The sequence below is a fragment of the Pseudozyma hubeiensis genome (genome assembly GCF_000403515.1).
Source record: "Pseudozyma hubeiensis SY62 DNA, scaffold: PHS4, whole genome shotgun sequence".
Lineage (NCBI taxonomy): Eukaryota > Fungi > Basidiomycota > Ustilaginomycetes > Ustilaginales > Ustilaginaceae > Pseudozyma > Pseudozyma hubeiensis.
Genome location: NW_012133786.1, coordinates 176475 through 196937, shown reverse-complemented (window position 1 = coordinate 196937; position 20463 = coordinate 176475). Strand labels below are relative to the sequence as shown.

Genomic DNA, 20463 nt, shown 5'->3' with positions numbered 1-20463 from the left:
CTCCATGCTTTCTCGACGCTTGACTGTCACGCTTCGACCTTTGCAGGGCTTCGGACACAATTGAAACTTCCTCCGTGCTGCCTATGCAGCGAGCAAACTGCTGTGCCAGTCTGCATGTCTATATAGACCACGACATCATCATCCTACCCCGCATCTTGCCCTCCTTGTCCCCACGCCATCTTCCTTCCCCACATCCGAGTCTTCACGTCCATTGTCCTTGCTAACACCCACCACGAAGGGTCTCATTGCTGCGTTTGGTAGCACACTCAATCTTCGTCCATCTTCGACTTCCACTTCATTTGCCCTCAGTCACTTCATTCATCATGGCCGAGAAGACACAGACCCCCGATCTAGAGGGAGCTCACAAGCTCGGAATGGTCGAGTCAGTCACCACTGATGCCTCGATCCTTGACAAGGAGAGCGTTATCAACGGCAAGCCTTCGCAGAATGTTGCTGTGCTGCCCACAACGATCATCGAGGAGGCCGACGAGGAGGTGCTCAAATACACCGACGCGTCGGTTACCATCACTCCCGAGGAGAACAAGCGTCTTTTGCGCATTGTCGACAAGCGTGTTCTCACCATCATGCTGGGCACCTACTTCTGCCAGAGTCTCGACAAGCAGATCCTCTCATTCGCCGCCATCATGGGCATCCGCACCGACCTCAAGCTCAAGGGTCAGGAGTACAGCTGGCTTTTCACCTGTCTCTACCTCGCCATTCTCTGCACTGAGGGTCTGCAGAACTACTTGGTTCAGCGTCTTCCCATCAACCGCTGGCTCGGATTTTGCGTCTTTGCATGGGGTCTCTCATGCTGCTTTGTCGCTCTCACCCACAACTTTACCGGCATCTTGATCCTTCGAATCATGCTCGGGTGCTTCGAATGCGTCTGCCAACCTGCATTTGTGGCTCTCACCGCCATCTGGTACAAGAGAGAGGAGCAAGCGAGGACCGTCACTCTTTGGTACTGTATGAACGGCCTACAGGCTATGGTCGGCGGACTTTTGGGCTTTGCGTTCTACCATATTCAAGGAGCTGCGCTCTCTTCGTGGAGGATTATGTTCCTCGTCCTCGGTCTGATCACCGTCATCTGGGGTGCCTCGATCGTCTACATCCTTCCAGCCTCGCCAATGAAGGCTCGTGGCATTTCGGACGAGGACAAGGTCAAGCTGGTCGAGCGAGTCCGTGAGAATCAGACCGGTGTGCAAAACCGAAAATGGAAGATGGAGCACGTCTGGGAAGCTCTTCGTGACCCTCAAGCCTGGTGCCTCTTCCTCATCAACTTGCTCAACACCATCCCCACGGGCGGTCTCGGATCGTACGGTAATATCATCATCAAGACCAACCTCGGCTTTTCGGTACTTCAGACCAACCTCCTCGGTCTCGCCCAGGGCAGTTTCCAGATCTTCGTGCTCTTGCTTGCTGCATACGTCGCCAAGAAGTGGAACCAGACCATCCTCACAGCCATCCTCTTCACTATGCCCAACATCATCTCGGCGGTCCTCTTCTTGACGGTGCCGAACAACAAGGCGCACGCTGGTGGCTTGCTCTTCGCTTTCTACATGACTATTTGCCTTCAAGCTCAGGCTACTCTTTCCTTCTCCCTTTTGAGCCGTAACGTCGGAGGGCAAACAAAGCGAGCCGTCTGTACGGCAATGACTTTCATCGGTTGGGCAGCAGGTAATTCGGCTGGTCCTCAGCTTTTCCAAGCAAAGGACGCCCCCCTTTATCGACAAGCATTCATTGGCCAGCTCGGATGCTATATTGCCTCGATCCTGGTTCTTCTCGGTTTGCGAGTGTACTACATGCAGCAGAACAACCAGAAGCGTCGTGCGAACAACGTTCTCAAGGGTCGTGCCGAGGACGCCGAGGACGACGTCGATCTTTCGCAGGCTTTCCTCGACTTGACGGACAAGCAAAACATCAACTTCCGATACAGCTACTAAGCCAGTTACGTCTTGTTTTCATTTATCTTTGTACACTCTGTCACGATCGCGAATGCCATGCTCGATTCACGTATCTAATTGAGGCGCTTGAGACTGATGTGCTGTCTCTGTGAAATGTGCGACGATTACAGATGGCATGCTCACAATCAGATATCAGCTGGAGTCGCTCAACACGGGTTGTGTGTCTGCTGTCTCATTTCCTTTCCAAGACTTCATTTCACTTTGCTGGCGCTGAGCAGTCAAATTTTGTCGCGTTGCACTGTTGGAGAGGTCCGATTTCCCTGCCATCCCACTCGACACTTCACTAGGACAGACACCGCGTTGAGGTCACTTGCACTTTCCGCACACGTCAGCATGCCAATGTCCCACGCAACTTTGCGGAGACGATCCGCCAGAAGCTATGGTTCGGGATTTCACGGCGCTGAAGGTTAGCAGGACACTTTTGCGACTGGGTAGAGGCGCGAGCGGAGATCGAAGTGCCAGCAAGCGGCGCAACGGAATTGCGGGCGGAAAGCTAGCATCCGCCCGAAACGTCCGCGCTGGTGACCGGTGAATTTCGCGCACCGACGCGACCGAGCAGGCTCGCATCCGACCTGTTCCTTCTGCCGGTGCCTTTGCTTGCATCGGAGTTGAGTTAGCCGACTCTGCCTCCGCTCAGCCCCTCCTCCCACATGCTCCCCCCACCCTCACCTTTTCAAGCCACTTCTTCTTCCTCTCCTCTCAGGCTACGGGTGTCTGCATATGTTTGCGCATCTGTGTGCATGACATTCGGTCCGGACAGCCGTGATCAGCAAGCGTCTTGCGAGGCTCGGGAACATTACGGTCCGCTCATCCGCCCATTGCTTTTGGCGGCGAAGTCTTTCCGAATGAAACAGCCGTTGCGTATATTTTGCGTTCTGTGAGATTTGGCGGAGCAAAGTTGTGGTTGGACCCTGAATCGTGTCCAGCCGCCCGTGCCACTTCTCTGGAGGTGCGTGTCCACGTTCACCTCGCTTCTGTCGATCAGTGTGTCCAAGCGCGAAAGTGTCGTGCAACGACACAAGGCGTCTTGGAGGGTGACCAGGTCATTAAGCAAGGAATGAGATTAGGTGCGGGGTTTGTGTGTGGGGCTCAGCTCAGCGGAAGGAAAGACGGAGACAGAGTCAAAGTCGGCCTCTTGTTCGGCGTGAAATGCAGATCGGAAGACTTGATTCTCCACGCTCGTTGTGCTGGGACGAAAGCACCGCTGTCACCTGACGACAGCTCCATAAAACAGCGAGTAGGATCTTCTTCTCACTGTCCGCTCTGCTACCACACGCTTGCCGCGACCTTTGTTCTCGTCCAGTCGTGATTCGGACACCCATTCAATCTTCAACATGCTTGTCGAGAGGCCATTGACCAACCTCACGCCTGTGAGCCAGCAGCCAGCTGACGCTTTCAAGCTCTCCAACTCGCAAGGATTTGAGTGGTCGCTGAGCTTCCTCACGCCAACTCTACTCAAGATCGTCGTCGTTGGTCCAAACCATCCTCTCCCACAACAAAGCAATGTGCAGTGGAACAACAAGCCACTCGCCGTTTCGGCCAAGATCGATGCAGCCGCCAAAAAGGCATTTCTAAGCGTAGAAGGCTTGACACGAGAAGTGACGGTTCAATGGGACGACACACCTCTCGTTGACGTCTACGAGACCGTGCACGGTAGCAATGAGAAGGTGCTCATCTTTGGCGATAGCCCACACAAGTCGTACTGCTACTCGGACAATGGCTTCACCCGACACACCCGCTTCCAGATGAACAACCTTCATGTCGGTTTGGGAGAGAAGGCCGCACCGCTCGACTTGACCCGTCGATCCTTCTCCATCACCGGAAGTGACTCTGCGAGCTACGATGCATACCTCACCGATCCGCTGTACAAGCACACTCCCTTCCTCATGTCGCTACCCAAGCCCTTCGACGCGGAAGGCAACCGGCAGCCGTTGACCTCTGTTGTCGGCATCTACTCGGCTTCCAACTCAGACGCCAACTGGGATGTCGGTCGTTACATCGACGAGCCCTGGGGTATCTTCAAGAAGCACACACAGGACTACGGCGGTCTCGAGGAGTACATTCTGATCGGCGAACAAGCTCAACAGGTCGTCACGCAGTTCTCCGACCTTGTCGGACGTCCGCAGCTCGTACCACGAGATTGGTTGGGATACCTCGCCAGCGGTATGGGTCTTGGTGAGAGTGACGAGCCTATCGCACAGGAGCTGCTTTCCGGGTTCCCTGGCACCTGCAAGCACCACGACATCCCTTGCTCGGCCATCCATCTCTCTTCCGGCTACACTGTCGACAACGACGGTAACCGTCTCGTGTTCACCATGAACAAGCGTCGATACCCCGACTTTGCAGAGATGGTCAAGACCTTCCACAAAGCGGGTATTCGAGTGACACCGAACATCAAGCCATACGTTATGCAGAGGCATCCACACTACCAGAAGCTGCACGACGCAGGTGCGCTCTTTACCGATCCTAACAACGACAACAAGCCCGTCGTTACTCGAATCTGGTCGAGCGGCATCGGATGCACCGAGCTCGGCTCCTGGGTCGATATGACCTCCAAAGCCGGTCGCGAATGGTGGCGTCAAGGTGCGCTCGAGCTGTGCAAGCTCGGAGTCGACAGCCTTTGGAACGACAACAACGAGTACTTCTTATTCGACGATGCCTACATCTGCAAGAACGAGCTCGCTGACGATTCCAAGAGCGACGGCAACCGTACCGGTAAGCCTACGCCCATTGGTCATCTCGGTCGTATGACCAACACCGAGCTTATGGCGAGAGAGTCTTACCATGCTCTCGCGACGCAGCATCCTGACCGCCGACCTTTCGTCCTCACCCGATCTGCCAACGTCGGTACGCAAAAGTGGGCTGCTTCGACCTGGTCTGGAGACAACCGTACCAGCTGGCACAACCTTCGGGGCTCTATCGCCATGAACCTTAACGCGCAGATGTCGTTGTTGCAATCGTACGGCAACGACATTGGCGGCTTCGCTGGTCCCCTTCCTAGCCCAGAGCTGTTTGTACGATGGATTCAGTCCGGTGTTACCCAGCCCCGATTCTGTATCCACTCTTTCAAGCCTTGCAAAGAGGATCCTACGGGTGTCAAGCTCAACAACTTGCCGTGGATGTACCCCGAAGTCGTCGACATCATCCGCACCACGATCAAGCGAAGGTACGAGATGCTGCCGTACATCAACAACCTCAACTGGCGCTCGCATCTTGCTGCTGAGCCGATGAACACCTGGCTCGGATGGGGCGAATTTGCCGCCGACCCAGAGGTGTACCAGAAGGAAGTTCTCGAAGGCTTCGACTACTGGGTCGGTCACGGGCAACTTCTCGTCGCCGGTGCTTACCACGAGAACGAACTGACCCGACGTGTCTACCTCCCTGCAGCTGGCAAGGAAGACACCAAGGTGTACTACGACACACACGCCCCCTTCGGCGTGTACAAAGCCGGTCAATGGGTCGACAACGTCTCCACCCCACTCGCCCACTTTGCCGTCTTTGCTCGCGAAGGAACCGTCATCCCCGTCGGTCTCCCCAAGAACACTCTCACCCAGTCGGAAGGAATCGCCACTCTGACGGGTAGCGGCACCAAGGTGCTCACCGAGGAGGAAGGTGGTCAGTGTGCACACGATGACTGGAGAGGCGTGGAGATCTTCCCTTCGCCAGCCGATGCTTCGAGCCCGGCCAAGTACACGTACACCTGGATCGAGGACGACGGTGTTTCTGCGAAACCCGTCACTGCCGAGATCAAGCTGGAAATTTCGTCGAACAAGGATGAGGTATCGGTCAAGGCGACCGCTGCCAAGAACGGGTTTGCGCCGCTGTGGGGCAACACTCTCTGGGTGATCTTGCCAAGACCCGATGTCAGGAAGGTGCAGGGTGCGAGCATGACTATGATGTACAAGGGACAGACCGCGTACGCCATCACCGTCGCTGGGCTCTAGGCTCTCTTTCTAATCTCTACCTGATCTCGATCGAGTTGATAATCTTGAATCTTTACCATATGAAGGCCGAGCAATGGATTGATCCATCGCCTTCGTGACTTGTGTCCTTGAAGTGTTGACCTGTGCGGTGGTGAATCAGAAGTGTTCGTGTGCATTTGCATTGAAAGTGTCTACATGAGGAACCATCCATCAAAGCTCTCCATGCTCGGTCGAGCCGAACACATCCTTCCAGCTGGTATTGTCTGGTTCCGCTCCATCCCTTCGCATCTGCCTCGCTACTCTCTCCGCGTCCTCCAACACCCTCAACACATTCTCGCCTACAAATCCAACCAATTCGCGATCTGACCAACCCCTCTCCACCAGCCTGGCGACCAGATCCGGGTACTTGCTCACATCCTCGAGCCCCTTGGGAACTGAGATGATGCCATCAAAGTCGGTGCCCACTCCAACATGCTTCCTTCCGACCATATCACTCACGTACTCGATGTGCTTCACGTACTGTTCGAGGTCTCCTTCTCCGCCAATGAAGCCAGGGTAGGCGTTGATCATGACGACAAAGTCTTTTCCGGAAGCGACGAGATTCTCCAGCACCGCATCAGGGACGTTCCTCGCGATATTCTGAAAATGCCTCGCGGCGGAATGGGAGAGCATTACGGGTCCGTTTGTCACGTCAATGGTCTGAAGTGCTGTGTCGTCCGAGACGTGGGAAAGGTCGGGTACGATGGCGAGACGGTTTAGCTCGTGAATGAGATGCGGTGCGAATGGGCTGAGACCTTTCCACTTGGGTGGTGTTTGACCAGCGCTGTCCGCAAAGGCGTTGTGACACGTATGCGTCAGAGTCAAGTACCGAACTGGTCCCGGAATCGAGTCGGTGAACATGGAAGCGTATGCACGCAGAGCAAAGAGCGAGTTGCCGAGCGAGTGTGCGCCTTCGATACCGATAAAGCTGATCATCCGTCCGGACTTGAACGCCTTTCGTGCATCGCCGACACTTCCAACCAGACCAAAGTCGTGAGCGTATCGGTCGGTCATCTGCTTGATCACATCGAGCTGTTCGAGCGTGTCTCGGACGGCAATGTCCGTGGCGGCGTTCTCGAAGTTCGTTCCGACGGTGGTTTCGTTAGGACAGACGACGTAGGATGACCAGAAGAACCCACCGCTCTCGCCTGCCCTCAGACGTGGAATATCGACGTGGGAGATGGTCGGATAGCTTCCGTTCGGGAAGGCTGGTTGGTCGAAAGGGATGCGATCGATCTTGTTGCCGTAGCGATATCGTGCAACGACAGGAACGTCAACGTGTCCGTCGATGAGCGGGTGTCTCGCAAGCAGGTGTTCGGCATGCTTGCGTGCATTTCTACAGCGCAAGGCTGACGGCAGCTCTGCTTCATCACAGCGAGCGTCCACATCAGCATTCAAGCTGAAGCTGTGGTGACGCAAGAGGACAAAGGTGAAAGCCACGGCGCAGATCAGGATCTTGAGCTTCGTCGAGAAGGACCGTGCCTGCGTCGGTGCTGCTCTGGCGCTAGCAATCGGAAGCAGACCATCCTGCTCTTTGTTGCGCTCTGTCGGGGTTGTCATGTTGATCACGGTGTCGACCGGTGATTGTGAACGGTAAACGATCTGATGAAGTGGGTGCGACGCAAAGGTCAGTGTGCGAAGATCGACGGGTCGGCTATCAAATTCTCGCGCAGATCTCGCCGGGTAAGCAAATCCGCGTGTTCTCAGGTGCAGATCACGCCTTCAGTCCGCTCGACAACGAAAAGAAATTGCTGCCGTCTCACGACGAAAGCTGCTACCGTCGTCACTTGTGCAAACATTCATTCTGTGTACTCAGGAATGTATTGCAGTTTGCCTAGCGATAGACCACCACTCTACATATCACTCTTCTTCCTCCGCCTCTTGCCACCAGCCGCCTGTACCGGGATTGTCTCGTGGTCAGCAATCAACTCCTGCGGTGGTGCACCCTGAGCGAGCACCACCTTCTGACCATTGTCGACCATCGCCGCTTTCGCACGCTTCTTCTGCGGAGCAGTCAATGCTGGGGCCTTCGCCTCCACTTTGGGCTTTACCGCCTTCTTTCCACTCTTCTTGGGCTTGACATCCCCATCGTCCGCAGCGACACCGTCTTCGTCGACATTGTCTGCATCGTCAGCATCTTCGTCTGCAGCTGCGCCTGGCTCGGTGCCAAACGGTCGACGCTCCCTGCCAGCCTGTAGCTCTGCACGGACCCAGTCGGCTTCCATGAGCATATCGCGCAGAACCTCCTCGCTCGTCTTGACATAGCCCTCTTCACCAAACTTCGGCTCGGGTGGCGCCAGCTCTATACCCTCGTCTTCCCCCACATCAGCGCCTGGACCAGTGTACACCTTGCCGAGACGCTTTGCCATTTCCTTTGACTTGGCAATAGCGCGCTCCGCGATCGACAAACTCTTGGGATTGAGTTTGACAGGCGATGCTGGTTGCGATTCGTCGACCTCCTCATCTTCCTCTGCATCTTGCTTATTCTTGCCCTTCCGAGGCTCGCGCGGAAGACGCTCGCCGCCGAGCTTGCTCTTGCGACCCGAGGTCTTGACACCGATGTCTTTGGCAGGCGGTCGAAGAGATTCGTGCTTGACCGGACGCAGGTTGTAGATTCGGTAGAGCTCGAGTACGGCTTGCTCTTTGTCCTTTGCTTCGATCATGAGATGCGCATCAGCAGGCAGGTCGGGCGGAAGGAAGCCACAGCGATCCGAATGAGCTCGGCGCTCTCGCAGATTCGAGGAACCCGGTCGCGGCTCGGAGAGATGATACTTGGGTCGGATGCCCTTCTTGTGCCAGATGGCTTGAATTTCGGGCAAGAGTTCGGAGGGAGGTCTCGCTGAAGGACGAAGCAAGTCGTGATGGAAGTCGAACACCATTGGGATATCAAGCTCTTTGCAGAGCGGGAGCAGCTCTTCTGCGCTCCACGACATTTCGTCATTCTCGAGCACTAGCCGATCCTTGATGTTTTGAGAGAGGCGAGTGGTGTAAGTCTCGCGCATTCGGTCCAGTGTTGCCTGTCGATCGCCAAAAGTGCCTCCACCGTGGATGATCATGACGCTATCCTTGCCCATACCCATAAGGTCGAGCATCTCACAGTGCGACGTCAGATCGCGAATGCTTGATTCGATCACCTCTGGACGGTTGCTGCCGAGCTGGGTGAATTGACCTGGGTGCATAGTGAGACGATGTCCGAGCTTGTTAGCGAGATCGCCAGCGGCGCGCAGTTCCTTTTCAGCATATTTGATCGAGTATCCGTACTTTTCGTGCGAAGCAAAGGGAAAGACCTCGGAGGAGAGTCGCATGAACTTGATATTGTTCTCTTCGTTCCAAAGGATCATAGGGATCATATCCCTGCAGTTCAGACGACCAAGCTCTTTGATGTACTCTGGACCTTGCTCGTCCATAGTCTTGATGCGGGCGGTGCGGCTTGAGAAGACAGCTGGATCTTGCCATCGAAGGACCGTGTTGAGACAGGCGTAGCCCAGCTCACCTTTGAAACCGCCACTGCGCTCTTGTCGCTTCTCGGGAGGGCCTTCCAGGCGGAAATCACGCTCGGGTACGTCTGGAATCTCGTAGACGATGTCCTTCTTCTTTCGTTTCGCGAGTCGACGTCCATTCTTGTCTCGTCGGACAGGATCACCATCTTCATCGAGCTCGATCTGGTACTCCTCACCGTGTACGTTGACGCGCGTCTCAAAGTGGGTTGGCGTTTCGACCTTTTCCTTCTTGGCCGCTTTGGCACGCTTCTTCTTGACAGGCTTGGTGTCTTCGCTTGCAGAGGATAAATCGGATGACTCGCTCCGCGGTGGAGTGGGTGGGGGTGATGCCGCTTGCTTGACGATCTTTTGAGCAACTTTGCGCGATATTACCCTCGTGGTAGCGTCGCCCGTCGGATCAGGTACAGCTGGTCTGGCGGATGGCTGCTTGACTGCTTTTCGAGAGCGTTTAGGAGGAGGAGCTAGCTCAGCGACATCAACCGTGGGGGCATCGAGGTCTGGCTCGGCATAGCTGATGGCACTCGATGCTGAAGCGCGTGCACTTCGTCGAACCATGGTGGATGAAAGAATATGGATGCTTCTGCTGCTTTCGATGGCGAAGAACTGTGAATGTCCGAGCGCCTGGTTGCGGTATGAGTGAGACAGCAGTCGCGTCGATGCGAAGAAGTGTCTGCAGCCCAACATGCACTGTCGGTGGCTATGGAGTCGATTGTATGATACGCGTTGAAGGAAACCTCGCGTCTTGGCTGTCTTTTGGTGATGATGCGGAGTGATACGTGCTTGGGAGATGCCTGGCTGTGGTGGTGGATGGAAAGGGATCGCGCTGTTGGTCTCGACGCGTGTAACATAGGAAGAAGCACAGAAGAAGCAAAGTTGGCGCCTTCCGTCTCTCCCTACAGTACCATGGAGACTGGCGGCTAATTACCGTTCTAGCCTGACTGACCGTCCGTCGTTGCGTACCGCGGATATCGGTGAGCTCATCGTGCGTTTTCTCAGTGTTTGACGGATCGCTGCAGGGTCTCTGTGTCTGATGCATTAGTCTGCAGGTGGAGGCCAAATATAATAAAATTCAAGCACGACAAAATTTGCGATCGCACACATACCCCAAAATTCGCTGCTTACCAATCTAGAGCCGCTTAGCTGAGAGCGCATTCCGCAGGGACCACTTTGCGAGAACTCTAGCTCATTGTTCGAGGTGATACCAACACTATCTTGATCACCGAACAACCACTCGCTTCGTTCAAGTTCGACTCGTCCAAGATGGTAGCGCCCACCGCCGTCGCAAGAGCCATGCCTGCTCGCTCGAGCACCGTCATGAAGCTCGCCTCAGGCTCCTTGCGCCAGCAGTCTTCTCCAGCTGTGCGAGCATACTCGAAGTCTACAGGATCAAAAGTCACCACGGCTCGCATCGCCGCGCGTGAAAGTGCTTCTCATCGTGCTGCTCGCAATGGTGCTCGATACACCACAGCAGCCGCGGCTGTCGCTGCCGTAGCGCTCACCACCTGGTACTCCGCCTCTTCACCAGTCCACAATGACGCATCCGCACAATCTGTAGCCACCAACGACGACATCACACCGACCACCATGTCGCAACAAGATCAGATGCGTCAACGTGCACAGCTGCAGGGTGTATACGCATGGGGCTCCAATAGATACAACGTCGTCGCGCCAGACGCACCGCAGGTCACCCTCATCCGTTCGCCAAGGTCCATTCCCTTTTTTGACGGTGTTGCGCTACGAGACATCACTCTTCAAGAAAAGCACGGCGTCGCCGTCGATGCCAACGGTGACGTCTATCAGTGGGGCCTGGGCTTCTTTGACCCTTCCGTGCGCGAGATGACTGCGGTCGAGGACGTTCCTCTTGGACGCCGTCGCGAGAAGTCGGGCGCCAATCTCAGCGCTCCCCTCGGTAGCACCGCAAGCCTTGTCCTCAACCCCGTCAAAACTCTCACCGGCAAAAACATCATCAAGGTCGAAGCCACAGAAGAGAAGATCTTTGCGCTTTCGAAAGACGGTCACGTTTACGTCTTTTCGTCAGTACAGCAGCTTCAGGCAAAGCCAAAATACCCCGGTTGGTCGCCTAATCCTCTCAAGCTGTTCAATGCCTTTGCGAGCGCCACAATCGATCACGAAGTGTTGCACCCAGCCCCTTCTGCTCACTGGGGTAGCACGGAAAAAGTGCACGACATCATCGCAGGAAACCACCACTTGCTGACCATCTCCAACAAAGGCCGCACATTTGCGACACCCATCGGCGAAGAGGGCAACGCCTTCGGGCAGCTCGGCACCCGCCGAGTATGGCTCAACTCGCCCAAGACTCCAGACAGCAAGCCTGGCCACATCGAGACACTGCTCGAGCCGCGCGTCTTTGCCGAGCTCGAGGAGAACCACGGTGGACGACCTGTCGCCACGCTGGTTCCTTCCGGCTGGCTGCCAGCTCCCTCGTCCGAGACCAACCGAACCTCCAAACCCAAAGCCAGCTCGGAACCCGCGTTCGAGACCAGCACCGACCCAGCGCCGCCTCCCAAGCCACTCACCGAACCTTCTGGCAGCATTCGATGGTGCACCACCTTGCACGAGATCCCCGCTCTCCGCAACATCCACGTCGTCCAGGTCGCCGCCGGTAACGAGCACTCGTTGGCTCGCACTCACGACGGACGCGTGCTTGCATGGGGTCGTCACACGCACGGCCAATGCGGATTGGGTCCCAGTTTCAGCATGGAGTGCGTACCCGTCCCCACCGAGGTGGTGCTCAGTCGATCCTTCCCCAACAGCTCGGTGGACGTACGCGCCACATCGATTGCTGCTGGCGCCGATAATTCCTTCTTCATGACGACGCGTCGCGAACCTAGTGCATTGGGCAATGGGCTCAAGATCGATCTGCTTTCTTCGGGTAAAGGTCAGTGGGGTACGATCGGCAACGCCATGTGGAGTCAAGTGGTGTCGCAGCCTTCGCGCGTCAAGACAGTCTCGGGTTTGATGGAATTCTCAGAGGCGACGGGGCAGACGCATCCGGTTCCAATCCACAGCATCAGCATTGGCAAGCCGGGACACGCTGCGCTGGTACTCGACACGGTCGAAACCGCCGGCCACCTCGCATTTGGCCGAGACGTCATGGTGTGGGGCGCCAACGCTGGCTTCCAGCTCGGTCTGAGTAAGCGATCCAACTTGGCAGTACCGCAACATCTCAAGCCACTACCTCCTCTGACGACGACTGCAGGCGGCAGCATCCTGTCGGAGCAAGACGGAATCGTCGTGAGCGCGGCAAAGACGGCAGCAGTGGCAGCAGCTACCATGCCGACTGTGGATCCGAAGCTTCGAGAAGCGGACATCAACTCGGGCGCGCTCACCCACATGCCGCACAATCGACTTCAGCTCGCATCCAAGACGAAAACGGATACACACTTGCCGCCAAACGTTTCTTCGAAGGATCAGCTCGCGGCACCCGGTTCAGAAGCAGCGGCAACGCCGCAAGGCAAAGTCAAGAAGGGTTTGACCATGGAAGAGAGCATCAAGGCTGGTACTGTATCGACTGTAGTATATTGGAAGATCCTCGACTGAGCAGGTGTGTTCTTCCCCAGGAACGCTGTACGAGTAATGCCAAAACGTAGCAAAGTGGTTGTGCCTGATCAAAAGGTCTTGTGTTTGGCCGCCACGTTGTACGCAAGATGGACATGTGGAGGATTCTGACAGTTGAGAAGAAAATTTTGGTCAGGCAGGAGAATTGGCCTGGCCGAGTCCCGAATTGGCGTTCTTCCAAAAGCCTAACTTCTGTGTTTCACGTAGCAGCTTCTCCTCGAGACATCAACGAGACCTCAACTCTTCATCCCGCACAACCATCGCTCTACTATGGCGGACGTGCCTCCAAACCTCGCTTCTGCAAAGCCAGGAGATGGCGAAGACTACGACCTAGACACATCCGCCTTGGCTGCATTGGACAAGTTTCGAGCCGAAAAGGCAGCCGAAGAAGCTCAACTCTTGCGATTCACCCAGTCCTCTTCCTTCGCCTCTTCTTCCACAGCCTCACGCAGGACCAAGAAGAAGTCTGCAAAACAAGAAAAGAAGCTGACACCGGAGGAAGAAGCAGCGGAAGAAGCCAAGGCGGAGGCAGCGTTGTTGGCCGAGATCGAAGCCATCGCCGACCTGGAGAGACTCAACGGTGTTGCTCCGGATTCGTCTGATTCCATGCTCGCCAACATCGCCTCTCGACTGCAGACCGATGACGATGATGCGAAACCGGAAGGGTCTGAAGCTGGAAAATCTCTGGACGTGGATACGTTCCGCAAGACGTTCGGCGAAAGCTGGCAACTATCTCAATTCTGGTACTCTTCCAAGTTCGTCCACGAGCTCTCCCAACTCATCTTCCGGCTCGTCTCCAACCAGTCCACCATACCCTCCGATCCCGACTCCATCGCTAACCTCTTCGGGTCAGCGAGGGTAGCTTTCCTCTGCTGTCCCACCGCCTGGGTCGGCTTCGTCCACGAATACCCCTCCCTCACCACCCAATCCTTCGTCTTTGAAGTCGACAAACGCTTCCACGCTCTCAGCAAAACATCCTTCGTCTACTACAACCTCCACGAACCTGAAAAATTCCCCGCCTCCCTCGCAGCCAGCTTCGACGTCATCGTAGCCGACCCGCCGTTTTTGAACGTCGACACCCAGTCCAAAGTTGCACAGACTGCAAAGATGCTGGCGAAACCAGATGCAAAGTTCCTCCTCTGCACGGGGGAGAGCATCGCAGAGGAAGCACGCAGGATGTACGGAGAACCGCCGTTGGAAAAGTTGGATCTGGTGGTGGAACATCACGGCTTGGCAAATGCATTTGGTATTTGGGGACGTATCTAGAGAGAAGTGGAATGTATCGATTGTCTATGTGGTGATTGTCATCTATGTTCGTGAGTTTGAAGGTCTAACCTTCAATGGCCTGCTTGATAGCTTTTGCGTCTAGGAAGTACCTCGCATATCGTGGTTCTACGAAAATGGCACTGCATTCCAAAAGCAAGTTGCCGTGGACATCCTTCAGTGTGCCCTTGACCGTGGCCTTTCTGCCCTTCTGCTCCACCAGCTCGGTCTCTAGTACGATGAACTGGTTCGCGCTGGTGGGTTTCCTGTAGTCGATCTCCAACCTCGCCGTAACACCGATCTTGCCGGGAAGGTTGTACATGGCCGTCCTGGCCAGCGCCTCGTCGCACACGGTAGCGAGCATACCGCCGTGCACGATCCCGTCGTGACCGCACAAACTTCTGCCCAGATGAAGAACGATCGTACTATCGCCTTCTGTTCCTCCTAGCTGCTTTGCGCCGTGACCCGTCTTTGTGAATACGAGCGGTGGAACCGCTACCATCCCAGGCCCGCGTAGGGATCCAGCTGTGAGATTGTGCTGCGCCTTTTCACGACTGTACTTGAGATAAGGTCGGGTCATGACGTACTGATGTGTGTCGGCTGCACCGCCTTCCACGGGTGGTCCTGCGACAGCTACGTTTGCGCCAGGGATTCGACCGTGCGCGGGGACTTCGACATTAGTGCTTGGATCCAGATCGGTGATGTGTTTGCCTTGAGAACGAAGCACTTCGAGTTCTGCAGCTGATCCATGCGCTACGGAAGCTGCTTTGAGCTGTTGAATGATCGGCAGCTTGTGCAGCGCATCCTCGACCTCGCGCATATGCGCTTCTGCTTCGGGTCCGTCTGATTTCAGTCTGGGCGGTGTGACCGGCTTGTAAAGCATCTTGAGCACTTGCGGAGGGTATAATGAGCCGAAGAGGTAGGACGTGATTCCGACCAGGGAGAGTGCGATGGTGGCCTTGACAAGCGTGCCTGTTCCAGCCTCTCTGGGTGTTGGGGAGGTGGACAGCGATCGTCTCGGAGTGGCTGTCCCTGTTGAAGAAGCTGTTGATGACAAAGCGGCTCTTGGGGCGACACTCGCATTGAAGCGAAAGGCGCCTCTGGAAGAGACCAGCCGCAGCGAGGTTTGCGCTATTGACGAAGCTTCCCTCATTCTTGGGATGGAAGTGATGATGGTGGAATCGTAAGATGCAGAAAGTGTTATTTCCGTTCGGCTGAGCGTGTTTGTGTTTGTGTTTGTTGCCAAGTTTTTCGTTCCGAGACAAGAAACAGCTGAGCAATCTTCTCGGCTTTACTGCGCGTGGCAACCTTTGGCAGCAGCAGCACCGCCAAGCTTCGGCCTATTATCGCCTCGGGCCGGTTTCGGGGAAGGAAAAAGAAAGGAAAATAAAAGAACTGCAGCACCTAGGATTCCCGCGTGGTCCCCCACCGCAGTACTGACTAGGCGGTAAGTTGCTTAACTTCGCAGATCGGACGGGATGCGGTGTTTTCAACTTCCTGTGGCCGCAGATGCTTTGATCAGTGCCACAGCCGTTAATAATATAAAGAGGCTATTTGTTCTCATTGCCTCCACTCGACAAGGTTGTGACGACATGTGATAGCACTCACGCACGCACGCACCAACAGCTCGGAAGTTCTTCTCAAAATCAATGTCGCTGTCACCCCATCAATCTCTTCTTTGACTCCACACCCGCGCCATTTGCCTCCTTCGCAACGATGGGCAAGACATTCAAACAAGAGCATCAATTCTCACATCCATGGCACGAGACAGCCAATGGTGAGCTACACACTTCCTCAAACCAGTCCTCACGTCGACCTATCACCGCTGACACTCTTCTCTTACCATACAGCGGTCTGGAACAAATACCCAAATCCGCACGCCGACCACGTAGTGTCCGTCGACGTACTCTCCCAGTCCCTCGATCCCACCTCCGGCTCTCTACGCACCGAACGAATCATCGGCGTACGTCAAGGTGCACCCGGCTGGCTCAAACGCATCGTCGGGGCGAGCGAAGACACCTACGTTCGAGAAGTGGTCATGGTCAATCCGCTCACCCAATCCTTCGAAATGTCGAGCACCAACCTCAGCTTGAGCGACTTCATGCTCGTCAAGGAGTACATCACCTATCTGCCTTCCTCCCTGAATCAGACGATGTTCAGACAGACGGCTCAGATCAACTGCACCGACTTCTTCAGCGGGTTGCTGGCGGCAGCCGGTAGGAAGGTAGAGGACTGGTCGTACAACAGGTTCAATGATAATGCGGCAAAAGGAAGGCAAGGCTTGCAGAGCGTGTTGGACTCGCTGTATCGTGCTTCAGATAACACATGACACAACGCGACAAGGGAATCAAAGATAGTAAAGGGCAGCCTAGACGCAATACAACTCGACCGTGGACTTCGTACACACACTCGCCTTTGGCTTCTGAATACGAGAGAGTGACCAACTTGACCAGCAGCGCCAACAACCTGCAGAGGAAGAAAATGTGCACACATCACGCATCCCGCATCAATCAGGCTCCTCTTGTTCATGCGTGCACTCACACTAAACGGCACATCGGCTCTCGCCACAACAGCAAAGTTATCGTGAAAGACGCATCAGATTGTCATCACATTCTAACGAATCGCTCTAGACACGAGAGCAATTGATCGACGTCACTGTAACCATCAGTGCGTCTTCCCTCTCCTATGCTTCTTCAGACCATCCCTCTTCGTCCATCCCAACACATTTCCCAACGTGTTCCCTCCACCCCCTAGCGGCAAGTTCAACCCAGGCAATCCGCTGAACATCGGCATCGGAACGTCCTTCGTCTCACTCGGCTTCTTCACCCCGTTCTCCTTCTTGCCCGCCTTCTCCCCCACCGGCCTGACATCCACCTTCTTCGCCGCATACCCACCCTTACCCGGCTGGTCAATCTCAAACGGATGCGCCTCGGTGTTCAACACATACCTGTCCAGATCCACCTTACTCGGATCCGCAAAGATCAAGTACAGATACTTGAACGTTTCCGCATACAAGAAACTCTCCGAATCGTCCAGCTTTGTCGGGCTCGTCGAGTTGACATCCGCCAGCGCCGCCAGCGCACCGTTCTGCTTCACCAGGCAGTTGCGGTAGATCGACGTCCAAGCAGCCCACGCGATGTCCTGCCACTTGGTATCGCCCGTCGTTCGGTAGGCGTAGAAGACCGACTCCATCACCTCGGGTCGAAGGATGTACTGCGTCACCTCAAAGTCGAATCCGTGTTGACGGTAGAAAGCGGCATCGTTGATCGTTATACCGTTCGTGTTGTTGCCCTGACCGATGAAGACGAAGCTCTCCGGGCCGATGCCCGATGGGCTCGAAGTGTACGTGTTCGCACACGCACCAGTCAGCGCCTGGCCGTACGCGTCAAACGCATCGTTTCCAATCATCTTTGCTCCCAAGATCCAGTTCCCACCTGCGAAACATCCCAAATGGGACCACCTCGGCAAGTTGCCACCGTTCGACGCCGAGTAATCCGTCAAGTAGGTCAGCTGACTCGCCTGCGTCTGTTCCGGGTGTTCCACCAGATGCTGAATGCTCGAAGCGACCGAATCAACCCACGTGTTCACCCAGATGCTCTTGTCATCACCCGTCAAGTACGCGTACTTGATCAAGTACTCGAAGAACGAGTCGCTTCCACCGCCCCACGTCACATAATCATCCTTCGGCTGTCCCGTCGTCGGATCATACACTTGCGGGAACAATCCCGGAAAGACACCCTTCGACTGTGCAATCGCCTTCATACTCTTCGTCGCCAGCTGCAGGTACTTCTGATCGCCCGTGTACTTGCTCAATCGATCCATCTCCAGAATCAACGTCCCCGCCTCTGCGATACCCGACGAATCGCACGAGTCCGGTGTCGCCAAATTGTTCCACTTCAACGTATTGCACGGTAGTGGATTGGTACCCAACCAACCGGTGATCAGATGATCACCCACGACTTTGGCCTGATCAATCAACTTTTGCTCCTTCTTGCCACCCAGCTCGTAAGCCGAAATGAGTCCGGCGAGGTAGCGAATGTTGGTCTCGAACAACGAGATGGAGCTGGAGGAAGTCTTGGTAAAATCGATGCGCTTCGAGTATTCGACACCTTGATCATAGAGATCCCGATGACCCATCAGGAAGGATGTGCTGAGGGAATCGACTACGCTGGCACCCCAACCGCCGAAAGGGTCGGCGAAGCCGTCGCTGAGGGGCAGAAGCGCATCGTGACCGGTGGCGTACTTGAGGTAGGCTTGGTAGGATGTGCGATAGGCAGCTTTGATCTGCTTTGCGCGTGTTTTGGAGAGTTGCGACTGAGTGAGACCTGGTTTCTGGATCGTCACTGTAGAGACGATTGAGCTGAGGGAGATAAGGGCGACTAGGGTCGCGCCAAGGGTTTTGCCCAGCATCATGGCAGACGTATATCAGGCTGGCAGATGAGTAAGTTGCTGACCGTCTATGGCATGGAAAGAGGATCGAGTAGAGAAGGTTGGAGTCTATATAGATTGTCGCAATACTTGCTGGCTTCACTATGAGGAAATGAATGAAGCAGACGAAGGGCGGCACTGGCGCGGGTAGCCGGCAGCAACAGAAAACACTTTGCTGGCTAGACTGCGTGTAAGCGAGCGGCCTTACCGTCAGTCACGAACAGACTTTCCCATACAAGGCGACATGGAAGCGGGTCCAAGCCACATCGGCGCAAAGGCAGATGCAGAACCGACATCAAGCGAAGGTGGACAAGTTCGACCATCGAATTCCTCGTAGCGCCTCATCTGGCATGCACCTGCATGGATCTCACGCTCGAAGCCTCTCCGCGTTTCATCAGCCCACCGAACTCGCAAACTATATCTTCTTCTCTCACCATAATCATGCCTTGCTAGCTCTCGATGTGGGATTCAAAGAACATACCTGAACTTCTCTTCCTCGAAGAAGGCGTGTGATAGCAGAGAGCTCCGGCATCGTGCAGAAAAGGTGGGATCGGCCTAACGCAATTCAGCCACTGCTGCACGTCGCAAATCCTTTTTCTTGACAGCTGTCCATCGCATTCCGGCACCCTGACACACACGCGCGCGCGTCCCCCTTCAAGTGTTGCACTCGGCAAAAAGTACCAGAGACTGGAGCTGCGTCTTCCTTTTTTCTTTCCTCTAGGGGTTCGGCTAGCAGAAAGGAACGTGACTAGCATGCACACTTCCCCCACAACACCCACACGCTTGGTTCCGTCCAGTCACCCTTGAAATGTTCGGATGCTCAACCCTGCTCATCCGAATCTCAGACAGCCCGATCCCCGTTCGTACAGTTCATTGTTAAGTATCATCATTATCAAGCAACATGAATCCATGAAACACTAAAGACAGAGAGGTGTGATAAAGAGTGCAGCGGGTATATCAAAGCAAACGCGACCTTAAGAGTCATCCGCGACGAGAAGCGCCAAGAACAGCAAAACAGAGAGGACTTTTATGAGCGGAGACGAGATTAGCAAGATGATGAGCAGCATCAAGCCCAAGAACTGCGCGTTCGGAACAAGCGACTCAATCTTCTCCTCCGCGTCCACCGAGTCGTTGGCGATTTCGTCTGCTTTGTTGTCTCGACCGCCGCGAAAACCGGAAAAGCGGCAAGTTGAGTTGCCAGAATTCGACGAAGACGAGCTGGGACGCGAACCGAGCCTCTTACCGCTACGCGCCATCACCGGCGGAGGCGAAGTGCCATCTGCGTTGCAGGTCGATGCCCGATGTGACGTGAAGTACGATGCTGGCAAATGTCCCAGCCAAGAAGAGCGCTTCCTTTCGTGTGAGCGGCCATTGCTGGGACTCTCCTCGCTCGATTCAACGTGTCCCATCGACGACGCAGGCGTCGATATGGGCGAAGGACCAGTAGAGGTCCAGGGCGAGGGATCATGACTGGACGGTGTATGAGACTCGACCCCGTTGATGAACACGGGAAAGTGATGCTCATCCTCGACGCCGAGGTCCTTTGCGTTGTGGTTGGAACCGAATCCAAACATCTTGCTCGATCTTCGTGAGCCGGGGTAAGGGAGCGAGCTAAAGTGTCGAGAAGGTGAGGAACTCAAGCTTGCTCTCCGGACCTCTTCCACCTCTTCTCCCGAGTCCATCGCCAGCGACTCTGCCGGCGAGAAACGCGGCAAGGTCGATGCGCAGACCCGTTCAGAGATGTGATGGTGACCTGAGCTGTTCTTC

At 55.3% G+C, this 20463-nt stretch overlaps 10 protein-coding genes and 1 non-coding gene across 11 annotated transcripts; 5 read left to right on the top strand and 6 right to left on the bottom strand.

The window, feature by feature from the left end:
- Nucleotides 1-374: 374 nt before the first annotated feature.
- Nucleotides 375-1943, top strand: PHSY_000174 (allantoate transporter; the record flags this gene model as incomplete). The annotated part of the gene is made up of 1 exon (XM_012330817.1): nucleotides 375-1943. The coding sequence occupies one exon, from the start codon at nucleotides 375-377 to the stop codon at nucleotides 1941-1943; it is 1569 nt and encodes a 522-aa protein (XP_012186207.1).
- A 400-nt stretch (nucleotides 1944-2343) lies between these two features.
- On the top strand, nucleotides 2344-5908 carry PHSY_000173 (glycoside hydrolase; the record flags this gene model as incomplete). The annotated part of the gene is made up of 3 exons (XM_012330816.1): nucleotides 2344-2492; nucleotides 2668-2841; nucleotides 3268-5908. 3 exons carry the CDS (start codon nucleotides 2344-2346, stop codon nucleotides 5906-5908), a joined length of 2964 nt encoding a protein of 987 aa, XP_012186206.1.
- Nucleotides 5909-6097: 189 nt separating this feature from the next.
- On the bottom strand, nucleotides 6098-7486 carry PHSY_000172 (microsomal dipeptidase; the record flags this gene model as incomplete). The annotated part of the gene is made up of 1 exon (XM_012330815.1): nucleotides 6098-7486. One exon carries the CDS (start codon nucleotides 7484-7486, stop codon nucleotides 6098-6100), a length of 1389 nt encoding a protein of 462 aa, XP_012186205.1.
- A 293-nt stretch (nucleotides 7487-7779) lies between these two features.
- On the bottom strand, nucleotides 7780-10110 carry PHSY_000171 (hypothetical protein; the record flags this gene model as incomplete). The annotated part of the gene is made up of 1 exon (XM_012330814.1): nucleotides 7780-10110. One exon carries the CDS (start codon nucleotides 10108-10110, stop codon nucleotides 7780-7782), a length of 2331 nt encoding a protein of 776 aa, XP_012186204.1.
- A 606-nt stretch (nucleotides 10111-10716) lies between these two features.
- On the top strand, nucleotides 10717-12987 carry PHSY_000170 (potential mitochondrial protein; the record flags this gene model as incomplete). Its single annotated transcript, XM_012330813.1, has 1 exon — nucleotides 10717-12987. One exon carries the CDS (start codon nucleotides 10717-10719, stop codon nucleotides 12985-12987), a length of 2271 nt encoding a protein of 756 aa, XP_012186203.1.
- A 288-nt stretch (nucleotides 12988-13275) lies between these two features.
- PHSY_000169 (hypothetical protein) lies at nucleotides 13276-14271 on the top strand (the record flags this gene model as incomplete). The annotated part of the gene is made up of 1 exon (XM_012330812.1): nucleotides 13276-14271. The coding sequence occupies one exon, from the start codon at nucleotides 13276-13278 to the stop codon at nucleotides 14269-14271; it is 996 nt and encodes a 331-aa protein (XP_012186202.1).
- A 64-nt stretch (nucleotides 14272-14335) lies between these two features.
- Nucleotides 14336-15088, bottom strand: PHSY_000168 (thioesterase; the record flags this gene model as incomplete). The annotated part of the gene is made up of 1 exon (XM_012330811.1): nucleotides 14336-15088. The coding sequence occupies one exon, from the start codon at nucleotides 15086-15088 to the stop codon at nucleotides 14336-14338; it is 753 nt and encodes a 250-aa protein (XP_012186201.1).
- Nucleotides 15089-15660: 572 nt separating this feature from the next.
- Nucleotides 15661-15775, bottom strand: PHSY_007524. Its single transcript, XR_001099823.1, has one exon. It is a non-coding gene; the product is annotated as a 5S ribosomal RNA (ribosomal RNA).
- Nucleotides 15776-15984: 209 nt separating this feature from the next.
- PHSY_000167 (hypothetical protein) lies at nucleotides 15985-16597 on the top strand (the record flags this gene model as incomplete). Its single annotated transcript, XM_012330810.1, has 2 exons — nucleotides 15985-16045; nucleotides 16119-16597. The coding sequence occupies 2 exons, from the start codon at nucleotides 15985-15987 to the stop codon at nucleotides 16595-16597; spliced, it is 540 nt and encodes a 179-aa protein (XP_012186200.1).
- Nucleotides 16598-16932: 335 nt separating this feature from the next.
- PHSY_000166 (glycoside hydrolase) lies at nucleotides 16933-18681 on the bottom strand (the record flags this gene model as incomplete). The annotated part of the gene is made up of 1 exon (XM_012330809.1): nucleotides 16933-18681. One exon carries the CDS (start codon nucleotides 18679-18681, stop codon nucleotides 16933-16935), a length of 1749 nt encoding a protein of 582 aa, XP_012186199.1.
- A 989-nt stretch (nucleotides 18682-19670) lies between these two features.
- PHSY_000165 (hypothetical protein) lies at nucleotides 19671-20378 on the bottom strand (the record flags this gene model as incomplete). The annotated part of the gene is made up of 1 exon (XM_012330808.1): nucleotides 19671-20378. The coding sequence occupies one exon, from the start codon at nucleotides 20376-20378 to the stop codon at nucleotides 19671-19673; it is 708 nt and encodes a 235-aa protein (XP_012186198.1).
- Nucleotides 20379-20463: the final 85 nt, after the last annotated feature.